The sequence below is a fragment of the Trichechus manatus genome, unplaced genomic scaffold (genome assembly GCF_000243295.1).
Source record: "Trichechus manatus latirostris isolate Lorelei unplaced genomic scaffold, TriManLat1.0 scaffold00003, whole genome shotgun sequence".
Lineage (NCBI taxonomy): Eukaryota > Metazoa > Chordata > Mammalia > Sirenia > Trichechidae > Trichechus > Trichechus manatus.
The window spans coordinates 8,349,773-8,370,968 of NW_004443939.1; the positions used below are offsets into that span (position 1 = coordinate 8,349,773).

Sequence of the window (21,196 nt, forward strand, 5' to 3'; positions counted from 1 at the left end):
AAAAAAAAAAAAACCTCTGGGGCGGCTCTACTCTGTCACATGGGGTCGATATGCACTACAATCGACTCAACAGCACTCAACAACAACAACCCCTGGGAGGGGGTGCAGAACTGCCTCCCAGTTGAGAACCACTGGACTAAGCCAAGTGTGTCGGCCAGTTGGCTTCTCCCTTTGGGGCCCATTTCCCTCTGACCAGCTCCCCTAACTCCAAACACTGCCAACAAAGGCAGAGGCCCCTGCTCATTGCCGAGGTGGTTGTTTTGCTTTAGCTATGACTGTTCACTTATTCATAATGATAACAGTTACCATCAATTGAACACCTCCTAGATAGCAAACGAGATATTTTGTAACATATTGCATGCATTACCATATTTATGTATGTCCATTTTACAAATGGGCATACGTAAGCTCACAGCCCTGGTGACGCAGGGGTTAAGAGCTTGGCTGATAACCAAAAGGTAAGCAGTTCGAATCCACCAGCTGCTCCTTGGAAACTCTATGGGGCAGTTCTACTCTGTTCTATAGGGTCGCTGTGAGTCAGAATCAACTCGACGGCAACGGGTTTTATACGTAGGCTTAGAGTGGTTAGATGACCTGCCCAAAGGCACACAGTGACTGAACCCAGATTCAAACTCAAGAGTGTTTTATTTTAAAGTCCATGCTTCTAACAATCACACTTCAGTTGTCCAAAGTGCAGCAGAGCCCTCCTTGCATGGCTCCTCCTTCACCTCCTGAAAGAAGCCACTGAGTTCTCTCTTATCAAAGAATAGGCCTCCAGAGGTGCCAGGAGATGCTCTCAGACACCCTGCTTGGTTATCCCAGCTAACCAGGGGCTTCCCAAGGCCAGCTCTGGTGGTGAAGTAGTTAAGCACCCAGCTGTTAATCGAAAGGTAAGTGGTTCGAACCCACCAGCCACTCTGTGGGAGAAAGACGTGGCAGACTGCTTCGGTAAAGACTACAGCCTTGAAAACCGTTGGGGGCAGTTCTACCCTGTCCTATAGGGTCAGTATGAGTCGGAATCAACTCTATGGCAACGGGTTTGGTTTTTATTTTTTTGGTCCCTCGCCTGGCCCTCCCTCACCCTCTGCCCCCCAGGCCTTCCAATGTCAGCAGCAGTGGTTCCTCCTAAGAGGGTCCTAGGCCTTTGATGTGCAGGCCTGCTCCAGATTACCGGCTACCTCCTTCCCCCCAGCGTGACCCTGGCAGGGAGCTCATTAACAGATCCTTTGTCTGGCTTAATGTTTGGAAAAGGAGGTTTACATTTCCTGCAGCCCACCCCTGTTCCCATATGAATTTCAAGGGGGTCTGAGTGCTCTAATTATCTCGGAAATGGCTCTGGGGCAGAGCTGGGGTTCATGGGACCTGAAGACAGTGGACCAAGATGCCTGCTCCCCCAGCATGGCTATGCCAGACCCAGCAGCTTGAAGCACCGATAAACAATCTCGGGTGGTTCAGATGTGGCTTATTAAGAAGGGATGTCCCTGGGCAGGGAGGGGACTCTTCTCTTGGCTGGGCTTTTGTTCCCTTTGAACTATGGATGCTAAAAAAGCATAGAGATGTCTGTTTAAAGCATTAAATTACAGTGCCAACGTTAAGGATACCGGAGTCAGACCTGGTTTTAAGTCCTGCTCTGCTAGTTAGCGGCTTGTGGCCTTAAGACAGTTTATGGGGATCACAGTATCTACTCATTGATTATTGTGAAGGTTAAGGGAGGTAATGCATGCAAAGGGTTTGGCTCCCCTGAGTACTCTAGAAATACTACCCACTGTAATTATCAGTAGGGGGCATTGGTGGTTCAGTGGTAGAATTCTCACTTTCTTTGCAGGAGACTCAAGTTTGATTTCCTACCAATGCACCTCATAGGCAGCCACCACTGTCTGTCAGTAGAGGCTTCAGTGTTGCTATGATGCTGGACAGGTTTCAGTGGAGCTTCCAGACTAAGACAGACTAAGAACAAAGGCCTGGAGATCTACTTCCAAAAATCAGCCAATGAAAACCCTATGGATAACAATGGTCTGATCCACAACTGATCATGGGGACAGTGCAAAATCAGGCAGCCTTTAGTTTTGTCATGCATGGGGTCCCCCTGAGTCGGGGGGCAGACTCAACAGCAGCTAATGACAATAATTATCAGTAACAGGATTACATACTGCTGATTTATCTGGGAAGTTTTAAGCATTCCTTCCTTCAATTGTTGATTCATTCACCTGAATGTGGCAGGCATGCTGCTGGGTGCTGGGGCTTCAGCAGGGAACCAGAGACATGGACCCTTCAGTGTGACAACAGTGATGATGACGGAGCCGCTAAGAGTATGGACTTAGGAGTTCAATGGAGCTAGTTTCCACTAGCTGTGTAATCCTGGGTATGTTACCTATCCACTCGGTGCCTCCATTTCCTCATCTGAAAAGTGATGGTCACAACAGAATCAACCTCATAAGCTTGTTGTAGTATTTAAATGAGATGATCCATTATAAATGCTTAGTACAGTACCTGGCACAGAGTAAACAACTGATACACATTAGCTATCATCATCATTGTTATCATCATCATCATCATGACCTTACAAGGAAGTTTAAGAGGCCTGTGTCCGGTATCGTAACTTCAAGCAGGTTGGCTTGATGAAATGGGCCACTCTGTAAAGTGGATCACCACTGGAGAGGGGCCATAATTTGCAATTGGTTCCTTTATCTGGCTTTCCAGGAGTTCCCACCGGCTAGCACAGATTCCCTGCCCAAGATGCTGCCTCAAAGCCACGTGCTGTTATTGCCATGACCAAATGAGGCTCAGAGCCCAGGCCAGGACGGTGGTGTGAAAGGGTAGGATTTGGGGTTTTCCAGCTCCAAGGCTTTTACTACTATGTATCATCTCATTAAATCCCATAACAACCTTATGACGTTGATTCTGTTGCTACCACAACAGTATCACGGTTCCTTGAATTCTGCTGGGTGGCAAGGCCCCTCTCAGGACCGGAAATTAAACAGCTGTTTGTTAATTGCCTATAAGTCTCACCTTGTCAGTCAGGCTGCTGTCACAGGCCGGGTGTGCCAGGAGCAGCCGCACCATGTCCGCGTTGCCATGGCGACAGGCCAGCATGAGGGCCGACGCTCCGTCATGGTCCTGCAGGTTGACGTCCGCCTGGCAGCTGAGCAGCGCCTGGACCATGTCCTCCCGGTCGTGGCTCACTCCCAGCATCAGCGCAGTCTGGCCTCCCTGCACACAGAGCCACAGAGATGGACCCCTCTCCCACCTGGGTGTGCTCAGTGAAGACATCTCAAGAAAATGGCCATTGATCTGAATTTCCTTCTGACCTTGGTATGGGATGCATCCTTTTCTGCCTGCAAACTTCTAGTCTTCTTCCAAGACACTAGTCAAATGCTACCTCTTCTAAAGCCTTCCCTAACTCCCCAGGTACAGGATTCAAAACTCAGCCCAGCACTTGCCACTTGGTATTGCAACCTGTCAACCTCTCTCTCTCATGGACTGAAATTTTGATGGCTAGGACTAAGTCTTTTTCATCTCTGTCTCCCCAGTGCCCAGCACCAAGTTTGTGCTGGTAAGTGTTGAATGACGGACTAAATGAAGGATTGACTGCTCCAGCACCCTAGCTTCTTACTGTCTGCCCCAGTCTGACTTGCTGCGCAAGGCCCTGGCCTGCTCTGAATGCCTCTGGTATTTTCACATGTTATAATCTTATCTTTTTAAAATTACGGCAATCATTTAATGACACCCAGAACCATCTTGCCTCAATGAGGTATCTGTTTGCATTTCCCTGTGGTCATTTCTAATCTGTAGCCATTGATTATAGTCCGAAAGCCGGGTCCAAGTTCTAGTTCTGCTGTTGACTAGTGCATGACTCTGAATCTTGGCTTTTTTTTTTTCCTTATAAATTAATATAATAACAATCTGTCCTGTGTACCTCACAGGGCTTTTGTGGGAATCAAATAAGATATGTAAATGTAGTAATGTAGAATAGTAATTTTTCTGATTATAAACTGACCATCACTTCTCACTTCTCATAGATTTTCTGTATACATACACAGTCTTCTCGCTGTATCTATTTTGCCCTCATGCTTCTCTTAGGCTCTAGGCCAGTCAAGCTTTTCTCCCTAATTGTACTGATCAGGCTTTGTAAAGTTGTAAGAATGAGTCCAGGACTATGTTTTCTCTTCTTTCAGATCCCTTGTGGCTCCGAGCACAGTGTCTTACAAAGTGCTGAGGACCTGTTTGCTGATATGTTAACTGATTAAAGCTCCAATCTGCAGTCATTGACGGATTAAGCTTCCTTGCCCAGAATGCTGGGGTTCATAGAAAAGAAAGGGGTTGGAATCAGAAAAATCCTGGCTGTACCACTTAGTAATTAGCTTTGTAAATGTGGGCAAGTTAACCTCTCTGTGACTTTTTCTAATTTGGTAAAATAGGAATGATTAATAATATTACCTAACTCATAGGGTTGTTGTGAGAACTGAATGAGTTAATACACGTGGGAAGAGCTTAGGGCAGAGCTGAACACTTTACTAGTGCTAGGTAAGTGTTAGATATGATGATCAGTATGAGGATTAGACATACTGTGTGACAAACACTTGGCCCGTCATAGGTGCTCAATATGTGGGAATATATTATCAGGTGTCCTTGACTCCCCACTTCTCTGAGGCCCAGACAGATCTTTCCAGAGATGTCTGCTTACTTTTTGGTCTGTTTTTATTCAGCTCAGAAGTAATGGTTGTTTCCTGGACTAACCAGACCACTAGGTTTCCATCCAGACCCCTCTTTCCAAGTGTTACGAAGGCCAGATGATACATCCAGATTGTGTTCAGTGTCTGCCCTTCTGCCTGACTCCAGGCCCCTTCCTTCCTTGCCTCCCTTCTGGTTCAGTTCAGTACAGCTTAATTCAATGATCATTTACGGGTGTTTCCATATGCCAGGCACTTCACTGGCCCTGGAGATACAAGAGAAATAATTAGCTTATCCCCAGGAGACTCCCACTCACTCCCATTTAACTTGGTATCTTCACTTCTCCTCGTACATACAAAATGTGTAGCTACACATTTCTGCCTCTCCATCGGTGACCTGGGACAAGTCCTTTACTCTCCTAGAGCATCAGTTTCCTTCTCTGTAAAAAGAGGGGGTTGATTTTCATCACTGGTGACCGTCGTCTCTTGTAAGAGGACCAATTCAGGAAAAATTGATATGTTTATGGGAAACATAACTATCATAATGAAAACAGCTTTATTAAGTCCAGTAGGGTAGGGATGGTAGATGGGTGAAAATACTTTGAAAACCAGAAAGTCGGTCTACAAATGTCTGTTTCTCACCATCAGTAGGTTGTTATTAGATGAAGTGTACAAAGTAACTTTTCCGCTAGGTTAGGCTACCATCTGCAATCACTTTGGGGAGGGGCAAGAAACAGGGGAGTTATACATATTGTTGGAGACAAATTTCCATGGGTCTTTTGCTTTTCTGCATGTCATATGAGTGAGGCACTATCTGCTTTTTCATTCCAGTCTATTTTTCCAAGGATGCTTGTACTGGGAATAGCCTTCGAAGAGAGAGATAGTGTCTCCCTCCAGAGCAAAGAGCAGGCATGCTTATTGTTCATTATTAAAGATTCAGGTTCCCTAAACTCACTGTTCCTCTCCTGTAACACAACCCACTTTGTGTGCAGGTATCCTCTGGCCCACTTCTCACCATCCTGTGGAAACTGACACAAATGCTGACTGTGGCTATTGCTATTGCTGTGAGTAATAACTTGTCCTTTGTTTCTGACACAGGAGACTCACGTCTTCGGCCAACATCCAGGCAAACTTATTAGCTTGAAGGTAGAGTAAAATCTGAGACCCTCCACAGATGGTGACAATTTGGCTACCATCAGTGATCATTCTGAGGGGAGAAGGAGAGTTAAATGTACCCTACTTGTTCCTGTATTGATCAAGACAGACAAGTGCCCTTTTGAAGAGTTCCTATTGTTTTATGTGGAGATTTGTTTAACTCAAAGCCCTCCTGTGTAAAGACCAGGCCCCTACTCTGTGTTTGCAAGTAAATGGGCCCAAAAGTTGAAGAGACATCCTAAACTCCCTGAGTTTCCTCCTATACCTTTGCTGTTTGCAAGATCTTTCTTGGAATGAACACCAAAATATTTCTCCTACTTAAATGTTCCATAAAAGGTTCAGAGCATCAGATTTTGGCTCAGGTTAAAAAATTATTAGTTGCCCAGAGTAAAGAATGGGGTGTTTTGGTAGAAAGCAAGGTCCCTGACATTGGAGGTGTATAAGGAAACTGGAGACCATCTGGTAGGATTTTGAGAAAGAACAGGGGGTAGATCTAAGTGACCTATAAGGGCCCTTCTGACCCTGGGGCCCACTGTAGCCCAGTGAACTGGTAGAGCCCACATGTACTGACTCCCCAGCTACTACCTTTGTTTAGGGCCCCACTGGCTCATGATTGCAACCACTCTTCTTAGCCTGGCCCACAGCACTGCTCCTGGGGACTGGGGCACTGTGTGCCTGGAGCAGTGTCACTCACACTGGTTGGTGGAGAGGTAAGAAAACAGGAGGGTCTGGAGGTCTGGCTATTTAAATGACGTTAGGAAGCCCGTTGCTTAGGAGGCTGGTGGCTAATCAGTCACCAGTGGACCTTGCCAATGACTGTGCTGAAGCTGAGACCTGGGAGGTGGGGACTCTCACAACCCCTGTTCAGCAGAAACTCCTGTCTGCCCTGGATTCCACTCCTTTCTTCATTATGCTGGGGACTCGTGGCTTTGTTAAAGGGCTTTGGGGAGAGAAGGGACAACAGAGAGGACCAGACCTCCAAAGAGCACCCTGCCTAGTTAGATGCCTGTGGTCATGGACCAGGGTGGGTCACCTGCAGGGGCTTTCCTAGAGCAGCCAAACTGCTAACTGTGGGAATGTTTGATTGAGAAGTCGAGTCCAGATGGAATTTGCCATTTAGATTGGGACACAGAGTAGATGCTCACTGACCTCTGTCCGATCCTGTCTGGGTCTCAGGAACCTTTAAGGAAAACCAAATGTTCAGGCTTTAGACAGGTGTCATCTGGAGGCCCCAGTTGTCTTGGGTTAAAAAATCTGCATGGATCTGCATGGAGTGTCTCACCCCACTGGCAGAATACAGCAGGGAAGTGCCTCTGCATTTATTAAAGAGGAGATTATGTTCACACGTCCTACCTGAGTAGCTTGGATGTTCACATTTCCTTCTCTTAAGAGCTTCCGGACAACAGCCATGTCTTCATCAGTCTCTGCAGATGCCAAAGGGGTGATCATCACGGCAGTATAGCCAGCCTTGTTCTGATGGTCCACATTGCAGACACCTGCAAGAGAAGCAATGCGCGCGGGCTAAGGGAATAAACCCCGAAGTGTCAGAAGTCAGACTCCGCTTTGGCCGGTTCAACAGGATACTGCCTGCTGGTTAAAAGGCCACGCACGGAATAGCAGAATCCTTTTACAGTAGTGGAGTCGGTGTTTTACAATTTAGCAGGCTTTAAAACTGACTTCAGTAAACAAATGTTCATTGCAGCATTAGTAACAATAGCCAACAGGTGGAAATAACTCAAGTGTCCATCAATAGATAAATGATAAAAACGTGGTATATCCATACAATGGACTATTAGTCAGCCATAAAGATAAATTAAGTACTGATACATGCCACAATATGGATGAACCTCAAAAACATTATGCTGAGTGAAATAAGTCAGATAGAAAAGGACACATATTATGGGATCCCACTTATACGAAGTATCTAGAATAGGCAAATGCATACAGACAGAAGTCTGTTAATAGTTACCAAGGGCTGGAAAAGGGAGAGATGGGAATTACTGATGAAGGGGTACTGAGTTTCTGTCTGGGGTGATGTAAAACTTTTGAAAATAGATATTGGTCATAGTAGTACAACATGGTAAATGTAATTCATGTCACTGAATTGTACACTTAAAAATAGTTAAGATGGCAAACTTTTTGTTATATATATTTCACCACAACAAAGTCAAAACAAAAACAAAAAACTGGCTTCTTTTCTTTACAATTTTCTTGAGGAAACACAGAAAGGAAGGTCCATAGTAGAGTTAGCAACAGCCAAGGGGTCCAGTGACCTTGACTGTATTTTCTAAATCGGAGTATAAGACATTATTCCCATTTTACAGATGAGGAAACTGAAGCTCACAGAAGTTACATGAACTGCCCAAATGCAGGTGAAGTGTGAACTGGACCCACATCTGTATGACCCTAAAGCCCATCACTATCCCCACCACAGCTGCGGGTTTTAAGATTCACTCTCACTATTTAGAATCCCTAGTGGTGCAAACAGTTAATGCACTGGGCTGCTAACCAAAAGGTAGGTGGTGGAGTCACCCAGAGGCACCTCAGAAGAAAGGCCTGGCAATGTACTTCCAAAAAATCAGCCATTGAAAATCCTATGGAGCACAGTTCTACTCTGACACACGCATGGAGTCACTATGAGTCTGAGTCGACTGGAAGGTGGTTGGTCAGTAATATCAGGATGCCTGTGGATACAGAACAATCAGTTCGGCTCATTTATCAGCACCCCCCTCCCTGCAGCCCCTCTGGCCACTGTCATGACAGGGTTAGCTACCAAAGCCAAATAATAGCCCTGAGCATAGCCTCACAGTCCTGTCTTGTTGAAATGAATATTTGCACTGCCTTGTTAATGACCTTTTTTTTTTAACCCCTTGACTATTTTATATTTGCTTTTAAGATGCGTAACTGAGCCTTAGGTTGCCAGTTCTCTTTCATCTCTTAAGAAACAGGACTTGTAGCTGGTAGAGTGAGGTCTGACTCCTGCCCAGGTGGGCTCAGGGAAGGGTCTGAAAACCAGGGGCTTTTGCAGCAGATGCTGTGGAGCATCCACCAAGGAGCAAAGCCAACTTCCCCCGGAGGTGAGAGAGGAGAAGTGTTCTTGACTGAGCATGCACTGATCACTCACCATGCTTCATCCCCTCTTTAGTGGCATTCCAGCGAAATAAAGGATGATTACTAAGAACTTCACCAGTGGAAGTGTACCGATCGCTCCATTCTTTAACACTGTTGTTGCTAGCTGCCATCACTTGGCCCCTGGCTTATGGGAACCCCATGCACAATGGGATCAGGCCGTTATGATCCATAGGGTTTTCATTGGCTGATTTTCAGAAGATCACCAGGGCTTTCTTCCCAGTCTGTCTTAGTCTGGAAGCTCTGCTGAATCCTGTTCAGCATCACAGCAATATGCAAGCCTCCAATGACAGACAGGTGGTGGCTGTGCATGAGGCACATTAGTCGAGAATCGAACCTGGGTCTCCTTACATGGAAGGCGAGAATTCTACAATTGAATCACCACTGCCCTCCATTCTTTAGCATATAAACTAATAATAAAAAGTAACTTCTGTACGGCCATTTACAGTTTGTGATGTGCTTTCTGGATGCTCCACAACTACCTCAGAAGGGAGCCCAAGTTTGGGAGTATGACAGATCTGTCACTCTCAACACCCCCTTCTACAGAAGAGTGAAAGTAATAGCATTTTCAGCATGTTCTCCTCACCCCCTTCATACATTTTGCTCACGGCTCTTGAGCTATTTCAGTATGTTAAAAGGAAAAGCTTTCAAACCACTTTAAATTCGATGAATATTAACTGAATTCTTAGTCAACATTAGTAGAAATTTCTAACAACCAAATCTTAGGCTGTTCATTCTCTGCCCTGGCCCGGCCCACCAGGAAAACTTCTAACACACAAGTCTGTGAGCTACTTAAAGACATGGGGTATATGTTACTGATCTTTGGATTCATCTTGCACATTATAGGTGCTCCCCAAGTCTCGTAGTGGCCCTGAAACCTAGTTTGTGGTAGTAGAAAAAGCCCATATTGGGAGTGTGACAAAGCTCGGTTGGAATTCTGGCTTGGCTACTCACTGGCTGTGTGACCTTGACCACATTACTTAACCTCTTTGAGCCTCAGATTTGGAAAATGCAATTAATATCTGCTTCATAATACCTGCAAGGCTGTATATGGTAACATATATGTATATTGTACCTAGCACAGTGTCTGGGACAGAGAAGGCATTCAAAAAGCAGTAGTTGCTATTATTTATGTTCTACGGTGAACGGCCCCAACACTGAACACAGTAAACGGAACAGAGGCATCCTCCACTGAATTATGTTCCTTTCTCAATTGAGCTACCACTTTTACGTTATCCATGAATCCATGAAAAACTGAAATCCAATAAAATTCACTCGATTTTAGAGCTGTAATTCAGTCTTCCTTTGAGGATGTGGAAAGCGGTCAGAACTTTAAAAAAAGAACAATGGCTTTCGAGTCAATTATAACTCACGGTGACCCCATGTGTGTCAGAGTAGAATTATGCTCCAGAGGTTTTCAATGGCTGATTTTTTCCTTCAGAAGTAGATAACTAGGTCTTTCTTCTGAGGTATCTCTGAATGAACTCAAATGACCAACTTTTCCCTTGGCAGCTGAGCAGGTTAACCATTTTAACCATCCATTCAGAACTTTAGGCTGTGAAGTGTGTATGTTACCTATCCTGTCTGGGTGAAGAGCTTCAAGGCTACTTAACAGAATTTTGGAGAATTGGAAGTTTTTTGGAATTTAACCTAACCAGGAGTCATTAACCCACTCATTCATTTGACAGATAGATGCACTCAATGCTTACTATGTATGAGTCAGCCAGGAACTATTCTAGGCACTGGGGAAACAGACGTGAACAGGACAGACAAGAGCCCTCCTTTGACTGCATTTACCTTCTGTTGGATAGAAATGACAAGCAAAGACCATCTACAGAAATAAAGAGGGCACTCCCCTAGAGAGAGAGATGGAGGCAGCCACTTTACAGGAGGTGACTTCTGAGGTAGTGACATTTGAGCTGTGACTTCAGTGATGAGAAGGAGCCACTCAGAAGAAGAATCTGGGGAAAACAGCCCAGACAGAAAGAAACTGCAAAGTTCGTAAGGAGGGAAAGAGCTTGGTGAGCCTGAGGCCAGCATGGCTGGGGTGGAGGGAAGGAGGAGAGCATCATGGCAGCGGGGAAGGCAAAGGCAGGCAGGAGCTGGGGTGTATGGGATCTTGAAGACCAGAACGGGGAAGCTGCCTTTCATTCAGGAGCAATTTAAGCCAGGACAGACAAGATTCAAGTTGGGGGAAAGCTGCTGAGTGCTAAGTTCAGGTTCTTGATGCCCAGTTAAACTCCCAACTCAGGCTCCTAAAATAAGGGTCACAGGTCTAGCATATGCACCAGTTCCTGGAGGCCAGCAACCCAACAGCCTTGACTTGAAACCCCAGCTACACACTTAGTCATCAAGCGATCTAGGCAAGTTTGTTCACTTTTGTGTCACTTTCCTCATCTATAAAACAGAGATAATAATACTTAATAATAGTGTTGTTATGAGATTAAATGATACATGCCAAATAAGTAGAGATCATGTGAAGTTTCACAGCTCTTGTAAAGTGTTCTCTCACCACCTGTCCGTCAGTTTGTTGTACTGTGGTGGCTTGCACGTTGCTGTGATGCTAGAAGCTATGCCACTGGTATTTCAAATACCAGCAGGGTCACCCATAGTGGAGAGGTTTCAGTAGAGCTTCCAGGCTGAGAAAGTCTAAGAAGAAAGGCCTGGTGATCTACTTCTGAAAATTAGCCAATAAAAACCCTATGGATCACAACAGATTATTGTCTGATACACTGCTGGAAGATGATCCCCCTAGATGATCCCCTCAGTGGCCGTAGCAATGAACTCGAGCGTACCAACAATCGTGAAGATGGTGCAGGACTAGGCAGCATTCCATTCCGTTGTACATGGGGTCACCATAAGTTGGAGCTGACTCAATGGCAACTAACAACAACAAGGTGTTTTCTTTACTTGGGACAGCTTCTCTGTCTGCCGGAACCCTACCCACCTCAGTGCACCTTTCCTGTTCCTCAAACTGGTCATGTTCTTGCTTCTTCTGAGTCCTTAAGTCACATTCTACATCCTTCTCTTACGGGCCATCATCCAACTCCACCCTGATTATTAGGCTGTAAGCTCTTGGGAAGCAGAGGGCTCACACCTGGCTCACCTGTGCATCCCTTTGTAGACATTATGGACGTTATACATAGTCAATAAATACCTGATGAGGGATGAATTAATCCAACTGGTCTAACGGAGCCATGGTCTTTGTTAAAAAGTATCTTATGAGGATGGTTAAAACATGATCATTCCTAGAGGCAATATGGTATATAGCTCTGGAGTCGGACAGACCAGAGTTCAAAACCTCACTCTACCACTTACCAGCACTCGGCCCCTAGCAAATTTTGTAACTCTCTGAGCCTCAGTTTCCTCAATTGCAAAATGAGGATAATAATATCCGCATCACAAGAGTGTTGTGAAGAATAAATGACATAATAAAGGCAAAGTGGTCTAGCTCAGCTCCTGGAATACAGCAGGAACTTGGAACAGTGAAGAATTTCCTTGCCTGAAAGAAGAGTAATACAAGAATTGCCCCTCATGGAGGGACCCAAACTGAGCAGATGCAACCATTTCTGACCTGTCTCCAGCAGCAACTTCACGATGGAGAAGTTGGAATGGGACACACTGTAGTGAAGGGCTGTGTTCCCGTTGCCATCAGCCAAGTTGACAAGCAGCTTTAGGAAGTGGGGCGAATGGGACTGGACCCCATGGAGGTAGGCGACCACCACAGCAGGGCTAGATGACTTCCGGCTGGAGACACGGAACCACTCTTGACTGATGGTATTCAAACTTTGCCTCTGAAACACCAAAAAAATTCCAATTACAGGAGGTTACCTGGCCTGGAGTGCCCCAGCTGGGGTGCTAGTTTTCACTAGGAAAAGTCGAGTTTGGATGCTTCTGCCTCTATCCCTTCAGCTCCGTCCAACTCTCTGTGTGAGTTATTCCTGCAGAGTTCAGAGCCGATGGGACTGGGGATGTAACAACATACTTTGTACCCGTGCAATCATCCCCCCACGTGAGGCAGAAAGACAGAAAGGAGGATTGGGAGGGCAACATCAGTAATAAGAGCTCTACCAGATGACAGTTTGAGAATACCATAAGTTTAGATCACATCTCTGAATGCACAAGGTGACCAAGACCCTCTCTTTCATGCTCATAGCGCCAGCCCATATTGACCTTGCCCCAGACTGTACCAGGGCTCTTGTGTGTTCTAAATAGGCATAGCTGGAAAGTCACAACATTTAACTAATGGGAAAAATGCATGTTCAAAGCTTAAGACAAACAACATACCCAATTTATGCTTAAAATAAAACCCATAACAGGTGTGCTTGAGTTATTTTTGGCTTTTAAGCTTTGCTAGGACCTTCAGAGTAAAAGGCTTAACAACCCGGGGTAGGACCCCACTATCTGTAGTATTCAGCTCCTTGGGAACCATGAACGAGGAGAGTGCCTGAGTCAATGACATCAACGTTGTGTACGACATGACTAAATGTTTAAAAGAGGACATGTTTGGATTATTACCTAAAGGAGGGGAGAAACTATTGGGGTGTGAGTATTAGGAATGATGCCATATTCATTCCGGTAAAAGGAAATGTGTTTTTATATGGGAAAGAGCACTGGATTTGGAGTCACAAAATCAGTGTGACAAGGGTTGAAGTCCTGGCTCTGCTCTGTGACCTTGGAAGTCATATAACCTTTCTGCACTTTGTGTCATCTATAAAATGGGCGTAAAAATAACATCAGGCTTCTTTACTCCCATAGCTCTACAGAGTAAGATCCTTCTACAGTCCACTTTGTCTCAAGGTAGGTGGTGGTTCTGTGCTTTGCTCTTAACATGGGTGTGGTGCAGGACTTGTGTTACATGCATTCTCTGATTATTTTTCTGGGGCAGGAAATGATCCTTATGGCTGAAACACTTATATATCAGAGCATCTCCTTTTACCATGGAATCTTCAAAAGAATCTGGAAGAAGATGCTAATATTAAGGAACATAGTAGTGGGTTTTAAATGAAGAGCTAAGAAATAGCTTAGTTCTGTAATTCATTTAAGAATAAATAACAGTTTCAATTAATATTCATATTGCATATTGGTTCTTTAACAATCTGGGAGCAGCTATTTGCCAAATCAGCTAAGATAAAATAGTTAACGGGCATGCGATAAACACTGCTAAATTGATCTTTTTCCTTTTTTAACTCCTAGAACTCCCCTAAAGCACTATGCTGTTAACCAAAAGGTAGGCAGGACTCTTCCTGCAAGGAGAGCAAAATGGGTTATAAAATGCTTACAAGCTGTTACACTTTGGGTCTTACCAGATGCTCTCATAACTTGGGAAAATGTCTATGCCAATATTTCTTGATTAAAAGTAGACCCCAATAGTTATATGTTTAAATGACCTTGGATCATGAAGGTGTTAAGGAGCAAACAGATGTATTTTGTTTCTGGTCCCTTGGCCCAGAGGTACACTATAAGGAAACTAGTAAAGACTACAGAATGGAATGTCAGGGCTTGAAGGTGAGGGAGACATCCTGTCCATTCTCATTTTCTTCGATGGGAAAACTGAGGCCCTCAGTGGTGAGCCGGCTTGCCCACTCTCTCACAGATGATAGTTCTGGAATAGAACTCACGTTTTTTTCCTGCGTACTCTTTCTACTCGACATACAGTTTTCTCAAGCCGTGAAGCCATTTTGAGCCTAAGCCGCAAACAGCATTTTATGACAGGCATTCAGGGGTGCGATGCTTAATAACACTTGGTAAGTGCCTCTGTGCACCTGGCCTGCTTCCTTGCGCCTGTCGACTGGCTCCCTTTTCTCAGCATAATCAATCACTTCAAGCAGCAGCACGTGAACCAACGAGAGAGCACCCAGAGGAGAAGGACTCATGCGTACACACTCACCCTGACTGCCTGGGCAATGGACCAAAGTTACCCAGCTGGAGCTAAGTGCTTAAACAGTACAGAGATCTTACATGACAAAGAAAGATCACAATACCAAGAGCCGGTCAGTGGTGGTCTCAATTTCTGGCAGATGCTGGCTCAGTGCCTGGCATGCATTAAGAAATTCTTCAGAGGGTTTATATCTAGAGGGAAAAAAAAAAAAAAAAATACATATATATCAGTCTCCATGTTGATCAAAATATTTTTCATTTTTCCCACCTTGAGTTTCATTCTCCTCTTTCACTTCTCAGAGGTGAACACCCAAACTGGGCATCTCTCCAAGACAAGGGCCATTCCTCAGAAATATGGGGTGAACACAGCATCCTGATGACAAGCCTTGGCTTCTGAACTTTCCTGGAGAATGAGTCGAGAGCATTGCTCTTTCACCTGCTGTTTTCAGGGGTGGTGGCAGATAACTAAACGATTCTAGGGGCTGCAGGCCTAATGGCAATTCCTAACATGCTGGGAAAGGGAGGCTTGTCTTAATGACTTTGGACTAAAAACGTTCTGCCTGGGTGATTTGAAAAATCCAAAGAACTCAATCCACACTAGGAAATTTCTTCAGGTTATTCTCCCATGAAGGACACTATAAGTGCTAATAGAATCAATAAAATGAGAATTGATTAAGCCGGGTGCCCGCGGTGGGACACTTTCCTTGTGTCAGTGTAAGGGCAGAGTCTCACAGCACCAAGAGGCCTGAGTTGGACTTAATGGCCTCAGTCAACAGGATGCTTCACTCACTCTGCACATCCTTATGGTGCCGCCATGTTGGGGCAGCCCTGCAGACTTCCTGACACCACTCATCACTCCTCCTACAACCCAGCTGGTGTTATATGAATGAGCCAAAGATGAGCTCTGTGAATTGGCACCAGGCGGTTTACTTTTTCATAGCAAGCTAAGGCCCATTAGCCCAAAAAAGCCTGCTGGTGCCAAATTCAAATTGTACCACTCAATTATTTTAGAAATAGCCCAAATAAGCAGATTTTTAGCCACTTAGAGACTGCCTGCTCCACATACCCCTCAAAAATGGGCCAAACATCTGCTAGAAAAACCCACTGCTGTTGAGTGGATTCCGACTCATAGCGACCCTATAGGACAGAGTAGAACTGCCCCGTAGGGTTTCCAAGGAGTGTCTGGTGGATTTGAACTGCCGACCTTTTGGTTAGCAGCCGTAGCTCTTAACCACTACACTACCAGGGTTTCCTTAGATAATATAAAACCCTATAGGTATAAGGACCCCAGCTGAGTCTGTCCTTCAGAGTTCCCTGACCCAAAGACTCCCCACCATGCTGCAGGACATCACGAAGGCAAACGTCAGTCTCCCCCACCCACCTTGTCCTCTTCCCCACGGTTTTCATAACCTCTTCCCTTTCCTGTGGCTCCTTGTGCCACGTAGAAAACCTCCTCTTGTGGGGACTGCCCCCTCCATGTGCTGTCAATGCATCAGCCCCCAAAATAACTTGATGTGCAACACTGCTATCTCGTGGTCATATCTTTTTCTTTGATCTGACCTGAACTCCCTTAAACTCATTACTACTGGGGATAATGATAATAATGATAATGGTTCTTATTGTTCTTACTTTTACCACATATTGAGAGCCTAGGAGCCCTGGTGGCACAGTGATTAAGCACTCAGCTACTTACTGAAAGGTCGGTGGTTCAAACCTACCAGCCACTCTGTGGGAGAAAAATGTGGCAGTCTGCTTCCGTAAAGATTTACAGCCTTGGTAACGTCATGGAAACTCCATAGCCATATCCAAACTCCCTGAGGGACCAAATTACTGGGCTGAGGGCTGTGGGGACCATGGTCTCAGGGAACATCTAGCTCAATTGGCATAACATAGTTTATAAAGAAAATGTTCTACATTCCACTTTGATGAGTAGCGTCTGGGATCTTAAAAGCTTGTGAGCGACCATCTAAGATACTCCACTGATCTCACCCCGTCTGGAGAAAGGGAGAATGAAGAAAACCAAAGACACAAAGGAAAGATTAGTCCAAAGGACTGATGGACCACAACTACCACAGCCTCCACAGCCTCCATCAGACTGAGTCCAGCACAACTAGACAGTGCCTGGCTACCACCACCAACTGCTCTGACAGGGATCACAATAATGGTTCCTGGACAGAGCCGGAGAAAAATGTAGAACAAAATTGTAACTCACATACACATACAAAAAAGACCAGACTTACTGGTCTGACATAGACTGGAGAAACCCCAAAAGTATGGCCCCTGGACTCCCTTTTAACTCAGTACTGAAGTCACTCCTGAGGTTCACACTTCAGCCAAAGATTAGACAGGCCCATAAAACAAAACGAGACTAAAGGGGCACACCAGCCCAGGGGCAAGGAAGAGAAGGCAGGAGGGGACAGGAAAGCTGGTAATGGGGAACCCAAGGTGGAGAAGGGGAGAATGTTGACATGTCGTGGAGATGGCAACCAACGTAACAAAACAATATGTATATTAATTGTTTAATGAGAAACCAGTTTGCTCTGTTAACCTTCATCTAAAGTATAGTTAAAAAAATTAATAATAATTAAAAAAAGATTTACAGCCTTGGAAACCCTATGGGGCAGTTCTACTCTGTCCTACAGGGTCACTATGAGTCGGACTTGACTCAATGGCAGTGGGTATGGGGCTTGGGACTGACAGCCTACTATGTGCCAGTCACTGTGCTAGGCATTTTTCAGACTTTTTCTCATTTAATTCTCAGTCAAATCTGTCAGGCTGCTATTATCCACGTTTTACAGATGAGGAACTGAGGCCACCACAGCTTCAGTAACTTGCCCCAAGTCACACTGCTGGTGACAGAGGCAGGATGTGAATCTGGGTGGGGTCCAACTCCAACAGCAGTGCTCCTTTAATCATCTCACGACCTGTACTCACTTTTAAAGAGACAAGGTCGTGTCAGCACAGCCAATGGGAGAGGCAGAAAAGCTGGTGGTTGAGAATCAGGAAGAACTGGGTGGGAATTCCCACTCTGCCAGCTGTGTCCTTAACTTCTGTAAGCTTCTGTTTCCACATCTGTAAGTGAGGCTAAGGAACCCTGGTGGTGCAGTGGTTAACTGCTCAGCTGCTAACCAAAAGGTCGATGGTTAGAACCCACCAGGTGTTCTGCTGCAGAAAGATGTGGCAGTCTGCTTCCATAAAGATTGTAGCCTTGGAAACCCTATGAGGCAGTTCTACTCTGTCCCACAGGGTTGCTATGAGTCTGAATCGACTCGACCACAATGGGTTTGTTTTTTTTTTTGGTTTGAAAGTGGGGATTATGGTAATACCTAACTTGTAGGATTGTTAAAAGGATTATATAATACATGTAGTCGTTCACATTTTAAGTGCTTGATAAATGTTAGCTTTATACCTAGAGCTCTATCTATGTGTTATGAATTAAATTGTGTCCCCTAAAAAGATACATTGAAGTCCTAACCCCTGTACCTGTGAATGTGACCTTGTTTGGGGAAATAAGGTCTTTCTTTGACGATATTATCATCAAAGTTAACAAGGTCATGTAGAGTGGGTTCTAATCCCTTTTGAGTGGTGGCTTACAAAAGAGGAGGGCAGACATGGAGACAGAGTCCCGCACAGGGAGAAAGCGCTACGTGAAGATACAAGCAGCCAAAGAACACCAAGGATTGCCTGCAGCCATTAGAAGCGAGGAGAGAGGCATGGAACAGTTCTTCTCTCAGAACCCTCAGAAGGAATCAACATGGCCGATACCCTGATTGGAACTCCTAGCCTCCAAAACTGTGAGACTTTAAAGCCGCCCACTCTGTGGTATTCTGTTACTGCAGCCCTAGGAAGCTAAGACACTATGGCAGTATATTCCGTGAAGACAGGCATCACAACAGGTTAGTTACGTTAGCACACAGTGCCTGGCATCTGATGGAAACTCAATATTGGTGAATGAATGGATAAATGAATGAACAGATGAACAAATACCCTTGTCTTTCTCAGAGGAACAAGTGCTCCATTTGCACACATTCGACTCACCTCTCAGCCTTGGGATGGGGGATTTCTTCCACAGGCCTACTTTCCTGGCCTGCATTATGGGTGCCCTCAGGGACACCCTGCCTGGCCTCGTAGCTGGAGTGGGTGTCTTTGCCCTGCCTGTGTTCAGGGCCATCACATTGCTTCTCAGCTTCACTGTCTGACAAGTCTTCAGGGGAGCTGTCCTCACCGCTGGTCTCCTCACTTGAGGTGGTCTCGTAGCTAGGGGAGGAGACAAAGGTCACTCGCTCTGTCCTTCCTGCCCAGTGCCTGTGTCAACAGTAATGGGAATGAGGTGACCTCAGATAACACTCCCTAGCCTGCCAATCACATCCTCCATCTCCACACCTGCAGGCGGGGAGAGGGGCTCCCCAGGAACCTCAGTGTCAGAGAAACATGCAGCAAAAGGCTCTGACGCTAGAGGCATCAGAAGAGATAATGAAATAAGCTCTTTGCAGCGAACACACAAAACCCAGTTCCCTAACTGGTCAGGCAATCCAAGGTTCTCAAGGAAGCATTTGCTTCTGGAATCCTAATGCCTGGTCCAAAGAGGGGCCCAGGTGTAAGCAAACATATCCCCCCCACTGAGTTATCTGACTTGCCTGACACTGGGTGATTGTGAGGCCTGCCTTTAGCCCTCCTGCTGTAGCCCAGCTTACACCTGACTAGGAATGAACTCATCTGCATCTACTCGCAGCAGGGATTCCGTGGGAATACAGTGAACAGTACGGATATCTGAACACCAGCATCTGCCTTTCTCGCTTGCAGCCTCTTTAAGCTGTCACTTGGAACAACAAAAGTAAGAGCATGCGCCACTTGACTTGTGGGACCCCTCCCCGACAATATTCCATAAATTCAATTATAAATGACTCTATTGAGGTGATAGACCAGAAGTCATGGAGACAATCCTGGAAGACTTATTGATCCCTCTGCTGACGGTCAGCAGAAGACCCCTGATGGGGGATGCTGGTGTTAAGATGAACGTTTCCAATTCTGGGGCCACCGGACACAGTCATGGAGGCCAGGAGCCATGGCCCCCACTGAATCTCCTAAGGCCCTTTCTCTGAATGGTGGCTACTGCAAGGCCCCTGTGCTCACTGGATTTGCAAATCCAGTCTGTTCCCTAGTGTGCACACAGTCTTGTCTTGCTTAAATCCCAGGTATTTCTTTCTCTATTGTGTTTGGACAACCTTTTGCTTTTGTGATTAAGTAAGATGGGAGAACATATTACATTTACCAAGCAATGCTTTTCTTAGAAGTGGGTCAATAAAACTTTACCTGGAAGTTCACTCATTCATTCAACAGAAATTTACTAAGCATATACTATGTACCAGCACTGTTCTTACTGCTGTCCCAAAGTCCCTGCCTTTGTTGTTGTTAGGTGCCACTGAGTCTATTTTAGACTCAAAGTGACCCCAGGTGACAGAGTAGAACTGCCCTATAGGGCTTCCTAGGCTGTAATCTTAACGGGAGCAGATCACCAGGTCTTTCTCCAGAGGAGCACTGAGTAGGTTCGAATTGCCAACCTTTCGGTTAGCACCAGAGCACTTAACCATTGTGCTACCAAGGTTCCTGTCCCTGCCTTAATAGAATTTATATTCTAGCAGGGGAAGATAGAAAAGAAATATGTAAACAAATGATTTATTCTGATAGCGATAAGAACAGTGAATAAAATTATAAAGGGCAATGGGGATAGAGTGATGGGAGGAGAGGCTGCCTTAATTAGAGAAAAAGTTCTTAACCTGGACTGCACATTAGGGTCACTTGGGGGTGTTTAAAATTCTAATACCTGGACCACATGACAAATTAACTGAATCAGAATCTCTGGGGATGAGAACAGATATTGATATTTTTTAAAGCTCCCTAGGTGTCTCCTGGAAACCCTGGTGGCGTAGTGGTTAAGAGTTCAGCTGCTAACCAAAAGGTCAGCAGTTCAAATCCACCAGGTGCTGCTTGGAAATGCTATGGTGCAGTTCTGCTCTGTCCTATAGGGTCGCTATGAGTTGGAATCCACTCGACGGCAACGTGTGTGTATGTGTGTGTGTGTGTGTCTGTGTGTCTGTGTGAGGTGTCTCCAGTGGAGCCCTGGTGGTGCGGTGGTTAAGAGCCACGGCTGTTAACCAAAAGGTTGGCACTTCAAATCCACCAGTTACTCCTTGGAAATCCTATTTAAAAAAAGAAAGAAAGAAAAACCTGTTGCCGTTGAGTCAATTCTGACTCATAGAACCCTACAGGACAGAGCAGAACTGCCCCATAGGGTTTCCAAGGAGTGGCTGGTGGATTCGAACTGCTAATCTTTTGGTTAGCAGCTGAGCTCTTAACCACTG

General features: G+C 45.4%; 1 protein-coding gene across 1 annotated transcript in view; it reads right to left on the reverse strand.

Moving 5' to 3' along the window:
* The window catches only part of KANK4 (KN motif and ankyrin repeat domains 4), a 48,426-nt gene that overhangs the window by 14,338 nt on the left and 12,892 nt on the right, over positions 1 to 21,196 (reverse strand). Inside the window, exons 4-8 of the mRNA XM_004369000.2 lie at positions 18,873 to 19,091; positions 14,939 to 15,026; positions 12,529 to 12,748; positions 7,179 to 7,321; positions 3,010 to 3,210 (exon numbers count right to left, since the gene is read on the reverse strand). Coding sequence (XP_004369057.1) covers positions 3,010 to 3,210; positions 7,179 to 7,321; positions 12,529 to 12,748; positions 14,939 to 15,026; positions 18,873 to 19,091 — 871 coding nt within the window. The remainder of the gene's footprint in view (positions 1 to 3,009; positions 3,211 to 7,178; positions 7,322 to 12,528; positions 12,749 to 14,938; positions 15,027 to 18,872; positions 19,092 to 21,196) is intronic.